This window comes from Callithrix jacchus, chromosome 11 (genome assembly GCF_049354715.1).
Source record: "Callithrix jacchus isolate 240 chromosome 11, calJac240_pri, whole genome shotgun sequence".
NCBI classification, from domain to species: Eukaryota; Metazoa; Chordata; class Mammalia; order Primates; family Cebidae; genus Callithrix; species Callithrix jacchus.
The window spans coordinates 72551096-72568049 of NC_133512.1; the positions used below are offsets into that span (position 1 = coordinate 72551096).

Genomic DNA, 16954 nt, shown 5'->3' on the forward strand with positions numbered 1-16954 from the left:
AATCAGTACTTCCTTTCCAAACTCAGGAAGAATGAAGCTAGGTAGGTAACAAAAGGCTAATTAGCATTTCTATGTGTTCTATCAAGGGCATTTCAAACTTACATGGCAGTATGTCCTTATATCTGTTCTTTTTAACATTTTCTTCTTTTTCTCCAGTGGCTGTGGGATATATCTTTTCTGTTCTATATTTGGTAGACAATCTTCTTAACCGCTTAAAATACAAAAAACAAAAATTAAAGTTTAGAGAAACAGTTGTTATTTTAAAATTTTTAATAAAATTTGCTGACCTCAATTCCTCACAACTCATTTTCCTGTCTCTGAGCTCTTAATTTCCCCATCCCTTAATAATTAACCCAAAGAATAATTTCTTTTATAGTGTAAGTGCAAACATAAGATTCATATTTACTTCACGTGAGCAGCAAAGAGGGCAAATAGAATAAAGTAAGATAAAATAGCTGAGTCAGAATATTTAACTCAGTCTTTAACACACTCGAGTAATTTCAGTGTTTTAACTAAGGGTCACAATGACCAAGTTTTAAAATCATGCCTAAAAGAATTATGTACAGGTTTATTTATTTCTTCTCTCGATAAATCATGAGCACCCATGATATGCTAGGCTTTCTCCCAAGGCATAAGCTAATAATTACTTATAAGAAACTGCAAAACAAAGTTCTTTCATATTGAATTGGAAATGTCCAACAAAGACCAATTCTGCTTATTCACTGCATTACAGAAGTAGTTTGTGGGTTAGTGACAAATTCTTACCACATATGGCAGTAGGGATGTTCTTTGGGCTAGAATATTTCTGTGTGCCAGTAATACACTTCCTGCTTTCAGAAGCACTGAATGTCAGTATTGTGAATTGTTTAAATTCTACACAACTACATTGCTGAAATTTAATTTCAAAGGAACCTACTTTCTTTCAGCCCTCAAGACATATTGAAAGCATTCTGGTTTTCCCATTCAACAAACTATTAAAAAGAAGTAAAATGAAAAGTCAGTCTGGTAGAATTTAACTTTCTCACTATATTATTTTTGCTATTTGTGATGCTGATATTTAAGGAACTAAAACTGACTATATTTTAAGAAGTATTTTTGAAATTTTCTTCTTCCATAACTCTTTTAAAGCACCTCTTCCCTCTTATCTCTTTCCCACTTTTCAATAAATCCTAGATAGAGCTCTAATATAAGATTCTTGCCTTATTGTTATAATCTTCTTAGACACAAAGCACTTAAAATTACAAATAGCCACTTACATTAAGAATGGTAAACTTTTTTCTTTGAAAAACTACTAAATTTTATCATCACAATACTAGAGACCTACAACAGGAATACATTTTTTTCTTAATGATGAAGATTATACTAGAATCTTATTCTGCATTGGCACAATGTCAAAGTAAAATTTCCCACATTTATTACACTATTTCTTGTCATTTTCTGTGGTAATAAGAGTTCTCCAAATATATACATGCGTCGGGAAAAAACTGTATTCAAAAGTAAGTGGGGGCCAAGCATGGTGGCTCACAATTGTAATCCTAAGCACTTTGGGAGGCCAAAGCAGGAGGACTGCCTAAAGCCAGGAGTTCAAGACCAACATGGTTAACAAGGCAAGACCCTGTCTTTACAAAAACTAAAAAAATAAAGTAAATGGGTTATTGACGATAGTATGTGTTAATCAGAACTTCAATACAAATGTTGGTGGAAAGGAACATTAAACTCAACTCTAACCAACCCCTAAGGAGGGTAATTTGGCAATTACAAATGCACATAACTACTCAATCCAAGAATCCAAAGTACTTCTACAACTTTGTCCTCCAAATAAAAATGGGACATACATGACATGACTTATATACAAAGTTATATACCGCAGTGCTGTTTTTGGTGTGTGTGTGTGTGTGTGTGTGTGTGTGTGTGTGTGTGTGTGTGTGTTTGAGACAGGATCTCGCTCTGTCACCCAGGCTCAGCTCACTGCAACATCTGCCTCCTGAGTTCAAGGGATTCTTGTGCCTCAGCCTCCTGGGTAGCTAGAATTACAGATGCATCCCAGATAAAACATCTGTCACCCAGGCTGGAGTGCAGTGGCACTATCTCAGCTCACTGCAACCTCTGCCTCCCGGGTTCAAGCAATTCTTGTGTCTCAGCCTCCTGAGTAGCTGGGACTATAGGCACGTGCCACCATACCTGGCTTATTTTTGTATTTTTTGTAGAGACAGGGTTTCATCATGTTGGCCAGGCTGGTCTCAAACTCCTGACCTTAGGTGATCCACCCACCTAACCACTGCAGCATTGCTAATAATAGCAAAAAACTACAAACAAAGAAACCTCTAGGACTGGCATAATTTGTTTAATTCATACCATCAAATATGAGAGAGCTGAAAAAAAATGAGTAAGCTTTTTATATACAGTGAGATGACAACATCTGAAAAATACATATTATGTGTAAAAAGCAGGAAACAATAGTGTACATTATATACACAGGGTAGTATGTATATTTGTATTTGCTTGTACATATGCACATAACATCTCTGGAAGAAAAACTGTTAACAAAGTATGTGTCTGTGGGGAAGGAAAACGGGTACCTACAGGAAACAGATGGGAAGGAGGCATTACTATTTGTCTTTTCATACCTTTCGAGTTCTATGACACACTGCCTGTTCAAAAACACTGCACATAAATAAAAAAGGAAAGTAGAAAAAACTGTTTATGATGTCATTATTCCATATTAACAAAGATCCTATGGTTACATATCTTGCATATTTAATTAGAACTTTTGTATTTTCTCTGCTCAAAAATCAAGTATCTGAAAAGATGTATTTTTCGATATTTATAGTATTAGTGCATTTCAAAATATTATATTTGAATCTGACATACAGAAAGATATCAACTTAAATAGTTGCAGAAACAGAGGGGAAAGGAATACATTTTAGGTCAGTTTCAATGAGAAAAAAATGTACGTACAAAGAGTGGCTGAGTTTTATTATGAAATGTGAATGTACCTCAGGAATACCTCATACAATCACTCTAAGCTGTTTTCTCTCTTTCTCATTCATTAATTCATTTATTCTTCATTCATTCATTCACAGATGGGGACTCACTCTGTTGTCCAAACTGGAGTGCAGTGCCATGATTATGACTCACCACAGCTTCAAACTTCAAATGATCCTCCTGCCTCAGCCTCCAAAGTAGCTGAAACCACAGGCTCATGTCACCACGCCCAGCTAATATATTATTATTTTTTTGTAGCGTTGGGAGTCTCCTCATATATATTGCAGAGATGGGTCTTGAACTCCTGGGCTCCAGCAATCCTCCTGCCTCAACATCCCAAAGTGGTGGGAATACAACTGTGAGCCACCATGCCCGGCTCACTCCAAACTTTTCTTCTTTTACATGACAAATTATGTTATTGAGAAATGTGCAAAACAAAGCTTATATGTAAAACTTTACATTTCTCATATAACGAACCTTGAGAACTTTAGTGTCCAAATACTTATTTGTACTTTTAAAAGATATCTTCAAGTTGGAACTTATTTCATACCAAAAAAATGTCAGCTTTATAGTAAGCTACATAAATTAAAATTCTGAATCTGGTACTTTCTAGCTTTGTGACAATTAACATATTTAACCCCCAGCTGTCTTATCTATAAAATGGAGATAATAACCTCCACTCAACAAAAAGCCTAGTAATGGAGATAATAACCTCCACTCAAAAAAATAAAATGGCTCAATAAATGTTAACTATTATTACTGAGCTAATTACTGGAACTCTTTAAATGTTGTTACTTCAGATTTGTTTCTTTAAAACCTTTTCTAGATCAAAGATCAAAAAGAGTTGTATATTCCAGGCCAATGTATCTGCCTGTCAAATTTGGGTGTACTTCAGAATCACCTGGAGGACCACATTTGCTAGACCTCACCCCTACAGTTTCTGATTCAGTAAGTCTGAGGTAGAACCTGATAATTTGCATTTTTAAAAGTTGCTCTCTAAGATTCTACTTAAAAAAACTCCCATGATAATCATCTTTCTCTGTCTTTGTGTATGTTTCTTTGCTTCTTGGTGGTCTCCCTACTTGTACACCTCCAAATCTTACCTCTTTTAATTTTAAGCCTTAGCTTCTACAGTTTCTGATGCCCTTCAACCAGACGTAATCTTACCCTCTGAGTTCTTTCACCTTTATATGTACTCTTAGAACACTTAACATTTCTTACTCTTATGATAAATATATAAAGAGAATACATTTTACGTACCGTTAAACTATAAACTCTGGGAGTACAAAATACCGCCAGATTAAGATCTGATTTGGTCTAGAGCAGTTTTTTTTTAAAAAAAAACACCACATCAACATTAATGTCCAAATAGTTCTTGAATAGAAGTAGCACCAAAGTTCATTTAAGCTCTATGAAACAAAGTATCTACACATATAATTTCATTTTAACCTCCTGATGACCATTCTATTGTCTCTGATGAAACTGTTACTAGGAAAGAAACAGAAAAAAATTCTCTATTACTGAGAGATGTGACATAATATACTAAAAAACCTTATTCATATACTATGAGAACAGCACTAAACACTAACAAAATAATTCATTTATTATGTAATACAATTAATAAAATCCTAAAGGAAGACAGAGTTTTTAATCATTTACTGTCTTAACTGGGAAAAAATATAGCTTAATGGTATATATATATTAAGTTATAGGTACCCACCACATCCTTTATCATGTGTGACTTTAAAAAAAAAAGGTAAGCAATGGCTCAAGCCTGTAATCCCAGCACTTTGGGAGGCCGAGGAGGGTAGATCACGAGGTCAAGAGATCGAGACCATCCTGGTCAACATGATGAAACCCTGTCTCTACTAAAAATACAAAAAATTAACTGGGCATGGTGGCGCATGCCTGTAATCCCAGCTACTCAGGAGGCTGAGGCAGGAGAATTGCCTGAACCCAGGAGGTGGAGGTTGCGGTAAGCCGAGATCGTGCCACTGCACTCCAGCCTGGGTAACAAGAGAGAAACTCCGTCTCAAAAAATATATATATATATATTTGCAATTAAGTCTACCCCTGAAGATCTTTACTGAAACAGGGTCTCAACTCTGCTGCCCTGGCTGGAGTGCAGTGGTGTGATCACAGCTCACTGCAGCCTTAAACTCCTGGGCTCAGGTGATTCTCCCACTTCAGCATCCCTCAGCGAGTAGCTGGGACTACACAGGCACACACCACCACCCTGGCTAACTTTTTCTATTTTTTGTAGAGATGGGGTTTCGTCATGTTGTCCAGGCTGGTCTCAAACTCTTGGATAGAAGCAATCTGCCCACCTTAGCCTCACAAATTACAGGCATGAGCCGCCACACCAGTCTACCCCAGAGATCTTTAAAAAGTCATACTAATGGGTGCAGTGGCTTACGCCTGTAATCACAGCACTTTGAGAGGCCCAGCCGATGGATCACGAGGTCAGGATTTCAAATATGAATTCCAAAAATAACTGTACTTCTTTATTACTGCTCGAAACTCTTGGCCTGGCCAAGATGGTGAAGCCCCGTCTCTACTAAAACAACAAAAATTAGCCAGGCATGATGGTGGGCGCCTGTAATCCCAGCTACTCGGGAGACTGAGGCAGGAGAATTGCTTGAACCTGAGTGGCGGAGGTTGCAGTGAGCTGAGATTGCGCCATTGCACTCTAGCCTGGACTACAGAGCAAGATTCCATCTCAAAAAAGAAAAGTCACATAAATGAATTCCAAAAATAACTGCATTCCTTTATTATTGTTCTACAATGGCAAATCTGACCACTTTCATCCCATTTAAAAATTCTTCTATATGTCTATCACCTCTAACAAAAACTACCAAATCTTTGATTATAAAATATGTTGAATGCTGCCTGTTCAATTTTCTACCCTCTTCTTATAATACTCTCTTACTAGAGTGTGATGCTTCAGTCATATAGAATTACCACCACTACTACTAGCAGCAACCCTCCACTTCTTAAACATCAAAGTTGCACAATTTTTGCTTTTACTGATGAGTAGGGCTCTGGCTGAAGTGTTATTTCCCTTGTAAAGGCTTTCTTGAACCTTCCCTCCTTTACTGCTCCTCATCCCTCTGCAGTGAGTCCGAAATACATTCTTCTATTGCCACTTGTGAAAAGTATTTCATAAGTATTTCAGTATTTGTCTGTCTCGTCTTCTAATCTATAAAACTGAAGGCTGAGATTAGACTATCCTATTGGACTTTATAGACCGACACCTAATGCAAAGCAAAACTCTCATTAAAAATTGCACTGAAGATTTATTAAGCCTCTCAAGTCTGAGAAACATTTTTAATACTTAGAATTTTTAATGCAAACAAAAAAATTCGAGTTTAATATTCACTTTGTTTTAAACTGTTTTTATTTCTTAAAACATTAAACTTGTATTCCCCTAATCCTAAATCAATAAATGGATTCACAAAAGTCTCCAAAAATCACATGCAATGTGACTTTAAGATATCCATTTGTGTGTCAAGATTCAAGTTCTTAAAAGGTAGAACAGTTCATTGTTCATCTAAGCTTCCAAGAATGTTTAAAGTTTGTTAAATCTTTCAAGATTCAAAGAGCCATCTACTAGCCTGTTCACTGGATGTGTCATGGGCATCACAAACATGCCCAAACAGCACCACCATTCAACGGTAGCTCAAGCCAAAAAACTAACAGCCATCCTTGATTTGTTCCTTTATCTCACTCTTCTCCTCATCAGCAAGTCTTGTTACCATCATTTCTAAAATATAGCTAATTCTCTTCATATTTACTGAACAGATTTTGAAATAAAAATACATTTAGACAGACAAGTATCAAATTTAATTTTTTGGCTGGATTTTAAATCAGGATAATTAAGAAAACAATAAATTAGCACAAAAAAACAGAACTAAATGGAAATTAAACTAACTGAAATTCCTTTTGGAATAAGTTGGAATATAAAGAAATTAAATATCAAAGCTGAAGATCTCTCATGTTCTGTTATTAGACCACACACCACTGCCCCAAATTCCTCAATGTTGTAACACTTAAAACAACATGAATTTCTTAAGACCAACTTTTGTTAAATATGCACATAAAAATATACAAATACTAAAACTATACCTTACATAAATAAAAATGGAATTACTTTACACTGAAGAGTTATATTACAGCAAAATATTAAGACTATCTAAACCATAAAATCATACTCCTTTTACCTAATTGCTCTGAAAAATTTCTGAGGCAATTACTGGAGAATTCACCTAAATTTTCAAAGGTAGCAGGTTTGGGACATAGATGGCATTCAACAACCATTGTTAAGTAAATAAATTAATCTGGCTTTATATTTGAAAATTTTAACTGTACTCAGTCAGAAAAACCACACCATCTTAATAGTATTAATTTAACCCTACAATACAAGTTGCATGATAACTAAACCAAAATAATTCTTAAAACTCTGAATACAAATTAATTGCAGTATAAACTCAAGAGTATAATTTCCGGCCCGGCGCGGTGGCTCAAGCCTGTAATCCCAGCACTTTGGGAGGCCGAGGCGGGTGGATCATAAGGTCAAGAGATCGAGACCATCTTGGTCAACATGGTGAGACCCCGTCTCTACTAAAAATACAAAAAAAAAAATTAGCTGGGCATGGTGGCGCATGCCTGTTATCCCAGCTACTCGGGAGGCTGAGGCAGGAGAATTGCCTGAACCCAGGAGGCGGAGGTTGCAGTGAGCCGAGATTGCGCCATTGCACTCCAGCCTGGGTCACAAGAGCGAAACTCCATCTCAAAAAAAAGTATAATTTCCACGCCATACTATCTCAAAGTAACACTACCTTATCACTATTTTATGTCTAACTTTACTAATATACTTACATAAAAATGTTCATATTGGCCAGGCATGGTGGCTCATGCCTGTAATCCTAGCACTTTAGGAGGCAGAGGTGGGCAGATCACTTGAGGTCAGGAGCTTAAGACCAGCCTGGCCAACATGGTGAAACCCCATCTCTACTAAAAATGCAAAAATTAGCCAAGTCTGGTGGCATGAGCCTCTAGTCCCAGCTATTCAGGGGCTGAGTAGCCTTTTCGTGCAGTGAGTGGAGATCATGCCACTGTACTCCAGCCTGGGAGACAAGAGCTCAGTCTCCAAACAAACAAACAAAAAAAAACCTAACGAAAAGAAAAACATGTGTATCACTAACAATAATCATTCCAAGCAGCTAAAATAACCAAAGGGTCTTTCAACTATACAACTGCAATGTGTACCTTTAGTTGCAAAATATGCAACTTTGCCTTTCAAAATTTATCTTCCCATCTTTGCTTACTGTTCACCCACTGCTGCATACCAGACTAACTCTCTCTCATTCTTTTTCAGAAATGCACAGCTATGCCTCCTCATTTGAAACTAACTCAGGATTGATAATAAAGAAAATAACTCTGAAGTAAATAGGGCCAGTCACACAAATCTTGGGGTTATAATATGATTCTGTGCTTGGTCATGTCAAAATCTATGTTTCATTTATTCCCCTATTTGTCTGCCAACCTTTCTACTAGCCCAATACAGAAATCATCTTCATGAAATTTTTCCTGATAGTAGTGCTGGCATACAGGCCCATCATCTACTTCCTCATCTCTATCCACTCTATATACCCCTCTTATCTAGAACATATCCCATTGCACAGTAATTATTTAGATATGCACACACACCATCCCAGGAAGAACATGAATTCCCAGATTTAGACGCTTTCTTCTTATTCTGTTAGTACTAGCTACTATCAGCATAATCCCATAACAAACAGTAGGGAGTAAACTGTTTAGATCTTCTATGTAAATCAGAATTGAACAGTATACTTAAGAATATATTCCTTACACTTCATTTCTACTTCACAATAGGGCAGCTTTAAGTCAGAGAAGCTGAGGTTCAATTCCTAGGTTCCATCAACTACTAGCAAAGGAGATCTCTCCAATACAGCTAGATAATCTTCCCTGAATGGGTGTTAGCAACAGCCTTTAATTTTGAGAATGTTTTAAAATAAAACCTTGTACTACAGACTTTACGTTTTAAAATAATAAATATGGTAAATAATAAATTAAATGAAAAAATATAATTTTAAAAAAAGTCTGTTCATTTTTTGGCATAGCCTAGATGGTAAGCAAATGATTTTTTTTTCTTTTCTCTTGTCCCTTGGTGAGAAAATACAAACTTATAAAGCAAGTCTACTCCTTACCTACCCTGAAAGTATATATTTTTTTTTTGAAAGTATATTTTTATGGAAATAAAAGTAGAATCCCACTTGAATTAGGACAATAAAATTTTGTCATATATATTAATTTTATTGAAATGAAAATATTAATACAGTAAGTGGAAAGTGTTCCAGGTTTGATTTTTTTGTTTCAACTCACAAGTCCCTAACCTTCTTTTACCCATTTCCTCATCATCTGTTTCTAATGTCCCTCTACGTATTTAACTTAGGCAGTCACTGGTTCCATTGAGGTTCCATCAGTAAATTACCCTAAAATTCCAAAACCTACATATTAAAACTATAGCTCCCAACTATGTCTTCCTTCATCTGGTTATGATTTAAGAAAACAAAATCACCATAGTCCCACTTAATCTTCATAGGGGCAAACTCCGCCAAACCCAGACTCCCAAAGTATTACAAAGCAATCCATCACTAATCTCATTATCCCATAATATATAATAAAAACATACAGTAAGCCAGGCACAGTGGCTGACACCTGTAAGCTCAGCACTCTGGAAGGCCCAGATGGACAGATCACCTGAAATCAGGCGTTCAAGACCAGCCTGTTCAAAGTGGTGAAACCCATCTCTACTAAAAATACAAAAATTAGCTGGATGCGGTGGTGTGCACTTACAATCCCAGCTACTTGGGAGGCTAAAGCAGGACAATCACTTGAACCCAGGAGGTGGAGGTTACAGTGGACCGAGATCATGCCATTGCATGACAGAACAAGACTCAGTCTCAAAATAAATAAATAAATAAAACAAAATAAAAATGTACAGTAAAATTGAGAATATTAAGTACCAGTGTTAACATATTAAGCCAGAATAACATCAATTCTCTTTACCTCCAATTACAAAAATAAAACAAAGACTCAAATTAGGTGCAGAATTCACACTTTTGTCTGCAAAAACACACAGAGTACAGGAAAAGAGTCACTTGCTTAGTTTAAGACAGCTCAACCAATATATGGAAAAAAGTTATTTTTTGCAAGGCCAGAAACTGCCGGAAAGCTGTGGTCAGCTGACCAAACTTTCTAAAAAGAAACGACACTTCCTGGTGAACCTCTAACTCCTGAACCCTCTGAAAATTTCATTTTTTCCTTTATTGCTCTACTAAAATTACTTTTAGGGAATCAACAGTCATCTCTAACAGGCATCAAAATCTTAATAGCTTCAATTCCTAGGAAGTATTTCATATAGATGATTCTATAGTCTCACCAACAGCACACAGTTTTATATTCCTATATGACTTAATCTACTTGAGCCACTGTGCTGACTACTATCAACAAACCAGAATAGGCTCGGCACAGTGGCTTATGCCTATAACCCAAGCAGTTTGGGAGGCCGTGGCAGGAGGATTGTTTGAGCCGCTTGAGGAGCCACTTGGAGAGTTCAAGACTAACCGGGGCAACATAGCAAAACCTCATCTCTATAAAAACAAAACAAATAAAAAACAAGCCAGAATAATGGGTATTGGCAAGGATGTGGAGAAACTGGAATCCTTGTGCTCTGTTGTAAAATATAAAATGATGCAGTTACTATAGAAAATAGTATGGTGGCTTCTCAAAAAGTAGTAGAATTACCAGATGATTCATCAATTCCACTTTTGGGTACATACCTCAAATAATGGAAAGCAGGGTCTCAAACAGGTATTTGTACACCCATGTTCATAGCAGCATCATTCACAATAGCCAAAAGGTGGAAGCAACCCAAGTGTCATGCAATGAACAAATGGATAAGCAAAATGTAGTATATACATACAATGCAGTATTATTCAACCCTTTAAAAAGGAAGATTTTGACACATACTACAACCTGGATGAACCACGAGGACATTATGCTAACTGAAATACACCAGTCACAAAAGATAGTATTATATAATCCTAATTATATGAGGCATCTATAATTGTCAAATCCATACAGACAGAAAGTGTAATAGAATGGTGCTAGGGGATGGGGGAAGGAGAAGAGTAAGTTTGAAACAAAGAGGTTGGTTTAATGGAACAGAGTTTTAGCTCTGCAAGATGAGAAGAGTTCTAGAGATTGGTTATATAACAATGTGCATGTACTTAACACTACTGAATTGTACACTTAAAAATGGCTTAGATGATAGGCTTTATGCTATATGTATTTTACCACAATTCAAAAAAAGGATTTCTCTGAAACACAAAAATAAAAAACAATATGGTTTTTCAAAGAAACCCTTTGTAGTTGTTGGTATAGAATTAAATGTCCTATCCGGTATTAAAAAGAACAGCTAGTTGCAGGCAAGTGCCATTAAAGTATCTCAGATGACCAGGTCACATAATATTCATACAATATTAGAAAGCTCTGACCGACTCATGAATTAACTTATGATTTTCCCAAAAAATACTTTAAAATTTGCTGACATATTGGATTCAGAAATTTATAATTAAAAAAGCTTCCTCTTCAGACTCAATTATCACTTTTATAATGATGACTGGTTTCACATCAACTTCACCTAACCTATCCTATGCCCAGGGACTGTTTTAGGTGCTACTGATACAGAGGTGAATAGGACAAAATCCCTGCTCTAATGTGGCATATATTCCAAAAAGATATCCTAGTCATACAGTACTTGTCATTCTTGCCTTTTATATCCATCAAGTTTACACATTTTATCCCATCACTGCTAATGTTGCTACTGCCCAAGAATATAATTCACTGCCTCACAGACAATAATCTATTTCTTTTTCTTTTCTTCCCCCCCAGAGCCTAGTGTCTTCCAAATATATATTCAATAAAGCAGGGCAAGTCTGTTAGAAATAATAGGCATTGATAACCCATTCAGAACCTCACATAGTGAATTGGCACCCTATTTTCACATTCAGTTCAATAAGTTTATGTAATATAATTTGTAAAACTAGAGAACATAAACTTAAAACGCTATTTGAAATTTAATATCTGTGGTTAACAATCACATTGACATATGAAGGTAATAAAAAACCAAAGCGTAACTTAAAATAATTTACCTAAAGTAGTATCTCCTTGTCCTAAACAACATACCTAAAGACACTCACTTTTTGATTCACTTCTTTATTATATCACCTACAATGTTATTAAGGAACACTTTCAATCTTTTACCATCAAGGGAAAATGTGCACAATAAAGAGGTCAGATAATACACACCTATAAAAAACTCAACATATCAAGTGATCCAACATATTGCATAGAACCATACTCAGAGCTATGACTTATTATAGCTAAAGGATACAAAGGGAAAGCAAAGACAAAGGCACAAGACGTAAAGTCCAGAAGAAACTAGGCATAAGCTTTCAAAAATCCTCTTCTGATGAAATTACACAGGACCCACTTCATTCCTGCAGAAATAAGTTGTGACAACAACACGTGTGAAATGTTGTCCACAAGGGAAGTGCATTAGAACAAAAGTGCCTACGGCTTTCACTGGAAGCTGGTTACACAGGCACTTTGCCTAACGATATACTAAAATTCCAGACTCCCAGAAAAAAAGTAGATGTTCAATCAACATAAACCATATTATTTTTTATTTTTGTGTTTCAGAGAAAGAGTCTTGTTCTGTTACCTGTGCTGGAGTGCAATGGCATGATCACAGCTCACTGCAACAACATATTCTGTAAAGATGAGGTCTCACTATGTGGTATATGCTAGTCTCAAACTCCTAGGCTCAAGGAATGCTCCTGCCTTGGCCTCCCAAAGCACTGAGATTACAGGACTGCGCCATAGGCCCAGCCCATAAACCACATTGTTTGTACAATTTGGTAACAATGAACCACTCTTATCACGATTATCCCCTGATAAGAGAAATAAATGATAAATCCTCCCAAAAGTCTAAGTTCCCAAACACCAGCCAAGAGATAACCTTGTAACCAGACCTTTTTAAGGATAGCAGTCTTAGGCCTGCTTTGTTACTCTTTTCTGCATACAGGTATAAGATGAAAAAGCAAAACTTCTCTCTCTCTCCCCCCTATTCATATCCATTTCCTTTTAGGTAGCCAATTATATTAATTCTTCTTACTAAGAGCTATTTTAGACTGTCTCACAAAAATTTTTGCATACTTGGACATAACTATTTTATGCACATATGCAAGTATTCTTAAGGAAGGATCCCTTAAGTTGACATACTGGGTCAAAGAGTATGTACATTATCACTTCTATTAGAAGTGGCCAAACTGCCTTCCAAACTGGCTTCACCAGTTTACCCTCTCCTTAACAGACCTAGAAACCCTTGTCTTCTATATCCTTACCAACATTTGCTATTCTCTATTTCTTTTTTTTTTCCCCCTGAGATGGAGTCTTGCTCTGTTGCCCAGGCTGGAGTGCAGTGGTGTGATCTTGGCTGTGCTACAACCTCCCACTCATGGGTTCAAGCTATTCTCCTACATCAGCTTCCCAAGTGGCTGGAATTACAGGCATCCACCACCAGTCCTGGCTAATTTTTTTATTTTTAGTAAAGATGGGGTTTCACCATGTTGGCCAGGCTGGTCTCAAACTCCTGAGGCTCAGGTGATCTACCCGCCTCAGCCTCCCAAAATGCTGAGATCACAGGTGTGAGCCACTGTGCCTGGCCGCTATTCTCAACTTGAACTAATATAATTTTTGAGTTTTTAACAAATCTGGTAGATACTCCCCCAAAAGTTAATGTTGATTAACTTCAATTTTTCTCATTATTGGAGAGGTTGGTGACTTTTATTCCTGTGTTCAGCACTTACTTGCTTTTTTCTTCTAGTAATTATCATATCTTATGCCCATGTTTCTACTGAAATGCTCTTTTAATTGCTATATAGAAGCTCATCTTAAAAATCCTTTCTATAAAGCCTTGTATGAACCTTCTAACAGTATGTGACTTTTCCCTTTTCAGATTCCTAATTACCCAGTGTGAATGTACCTAATGTCATAGAACTGTACCCTTAAGTGATAAATGTTTTATATTAGTACATTTTATCACAATAAAACAAAGGTACAAAAAAATTTGTTGCTCCATCTTAAGAACAAGTAAGAAGCTAAACAAACTGAAAAGTCAACGACTTTTTTCAGATGCATAAGACAAGTTAAGTTACAGGTGAAACAGCTGCCCCCAAACTGAAGAGACAGAAGGTGAATACAGAGAATCACAACTAATCAGCAGAAACACTCAAACAGAAAACCTCCATAAGAAACCTGAACTGTAAATGATGAATTGCTAGAGGCTCCGTGTGGACAACAGTGAGGGTTAAAATCTCCAAAGGAGGCTGGGTGCAATGGTTCATACTAATAATCCAAGTACTTTGGGAGGTGGAAGCGGGAGGAACTCTTGAGCCCAGGGGTTCAAGACCAGTCTAGGCAAGCACAGTGAGACCTCGCCTCTAGAAAAAGTTTAAAAATTAGTTAGGTGTGGTGGTGTACATCTGCAGTCCCAGCTATGAGGGAGGCTGAAGTGGGAGGATCACATGAGCCAAGAAGGTTGAAGCTGCAGTGTACCAAGGTTGTGCCACTGCACTCCAACCTAGACAACAGCAAGACCTCTCTTAAAAAACAAGAAAAAACCTCCAAGTGGACCCAATCAGAGGGAGGCCCTCACACTTCCCTGAGTTTTACCTCCAGGAGCTCTACCAGGTCCTCACAGTAAGTATCAGAGAAAAATCCCTTCATGCTTCCAGCAGCGATGGGAGAAAGGGGAGCTATTACGCAACACACCAGAATATTCCATTCTTCTTAACAGGGTTGCCCCATGAAGAAACAATTTAACCTCAACCTAACCTGCTGGGGTTTTAGCAGAGCCTTATTGAACTGAGGTAAGTGAAATACCCAAATATAGGTCATTGAAGCCATCCTGGCTTGAATCCTGGTGAGGTACTGAGACATAGTTCAGTAAAATAATCTCAGCATCTATAAAGTGGTACAGTGTTATCTGAAAATGGACTTGGATTTGCTGGAACATAGACTGCAAATGCCAGAGCAACCATTTTAAAAAGTAAAAAAAAGTAGCTGGGAACAGTGGCTCACACCTACAATCCCAATATTTTGGGAAGCCAAGGCAGGAGGATTGCTTGAAGCCAGGAGTTGAAACAGCCTGGGCAACATGGTAAAAAATACATTACCTTTACAAAAAATAAAACATTAGTTGAGGGTTGGTGGCATACACTTGTAAATAATGGCTACTTGGGAGGCTGAGGTAGGACGATTACGTGAGCCCAGGAGTTTGAGGTTGCAGTGAGCTATGATCATGTCACTGCACTCCAGCCTAGGCAACTAAGAAACACCTTGTCTCTTTTGGGGGAAAAAGCAAAAAAACACAACTACAACAAAAGTAAAACCGATATGCTAAGAAAGGACAGTCATATAATATGTTGAATTAAAACTGTAAAAGGCAGAAAAAGAGTGGAAGACCAAAAAAAACCCCAAAGAACAGAAAATAGTAGCAAATATGGTAGACATTAATCCAGTGCTATCAGTAATCACTTTGAATGTCAATGGTCTAAATGTACCAATTAAAAGACTATCAGAACAGATTAAAAACCAAGACCCAACTCTGTGTGTTGTCTACAAGAGATCCACTTTAAATATACAGACATATGTAGATTAAAAGTAAATGGATGGAAAAAATATATATAACACAAAAAGAAAGCGAGAATAGTTATATTAATTAATTTCAGATAAAGCAGATTTCATGGCAAGTAAAGTTATCAGGAATAGCGTGGCTTTATGTCATGATAAAGGGGTCAATTCTTCAAGAAGACATTATATAATCCTTAATTTGTATATGTCTAACAACTGTGCGTAAAAATATGTGGGGCAAAACCAACAGGACTGCAAGGAGAAACATTTGAATCCACTATTATAGTTGGAGACTTCCATACCCCTCTATTAGAAAGGGACAGATGAAGCAAGCAGGAAATGAGTAAGGACCCAGTTGAACTTACCCGTACCATCAATCAACTGGATATATAATGCATATCTACAGAGTAAAACAACAATCACAGAAAACATATTCTTCTCAAGTTTACATGAAGCATTCACCAAGAGAGACTAAATTCGGGGCCATAAAACACACTTCAACAAATTTAAAACAGCAACCATACAAAGTGTCTGCTCTAAGATGGTAATGGAATTAAGCTCGCCATCAGTAACAGAAAGCTGGAAAATTCCAAACTACAACTTTCCAAAATTTGTGGGAAAGCACTGCTTAAAGGGAAATTAACAGTACTGAATATATACATTAGAAAAGAAGATCTTGGTGTGGTGGCTCACGTTCACAGTCTCAGCACTTTGGGAAATTGAGGCAGGGTGATCACTTGAGCCCAGGAGTTCAAGACCAGCCTTGGCAACATGGCAGAACCCTGTCCCCACAAAAAAATACAAAAATTAGCCAGGTGAAGTGGAGTATGCCTATATTCCCTGTTAACCAGGTTTATGGTGGGAAGACTACTTGAGCCTGGGAGGCTGAGGCTGCAGTAAGTCAAGACTGCACCATTGCACTATGGTCTGGGAAACAGGGTGTGATCCTGTCTCAAAAAACAAAAAACAAAACAAAAAAAAAATGCACAAAGCACCTATCATGTGACCACTGGATAAGCACTTAATTTATACAGACAAGACCCGGTCCTGGCCACTAAAAACCTCACAATCTAGTATAAGACACAGAAAAATATATAACTGCAATATGATATGGTAAATATAACAGAGACCGCTTTCAAAAAAGGAGAAAAGATATGTAGTATCTTTACTCTGTCAATCCCAATTT

The 16954-nt window shown here is 37.0% G+C and overlaps 1 protein-coding gene across 6 annotated transcripts in view; it reads right to left on the minus strand.

Moving 5' to 3' along the window:
• PTPN12 (protein tyrosine phosphatase non-receptor type 12) overlaps nucleotides 1–16954 on the minus strand; it is a 107220-nt gene that overhangs the window by 63592 nt on the left and 26674 nt on the right. For all 6 annotated transcript variants that reach the window (XR_013524060.1, XM_078343063.1, XM_002751667.6 and 3 more), the window contains one exon: nucleotides 103–211. Coding sequence is in view for 5 of the 6 variants with exons in the window: in XM_078343063.1 (XP_078199189.1) it covers nucleotides 103–211 (109 nt within the window). In the remaining variant the exon portion in view is untranslated. The remainder of the gene's footprint in view (nucleotides 1–102; nucleotides 212–16954) is intronic.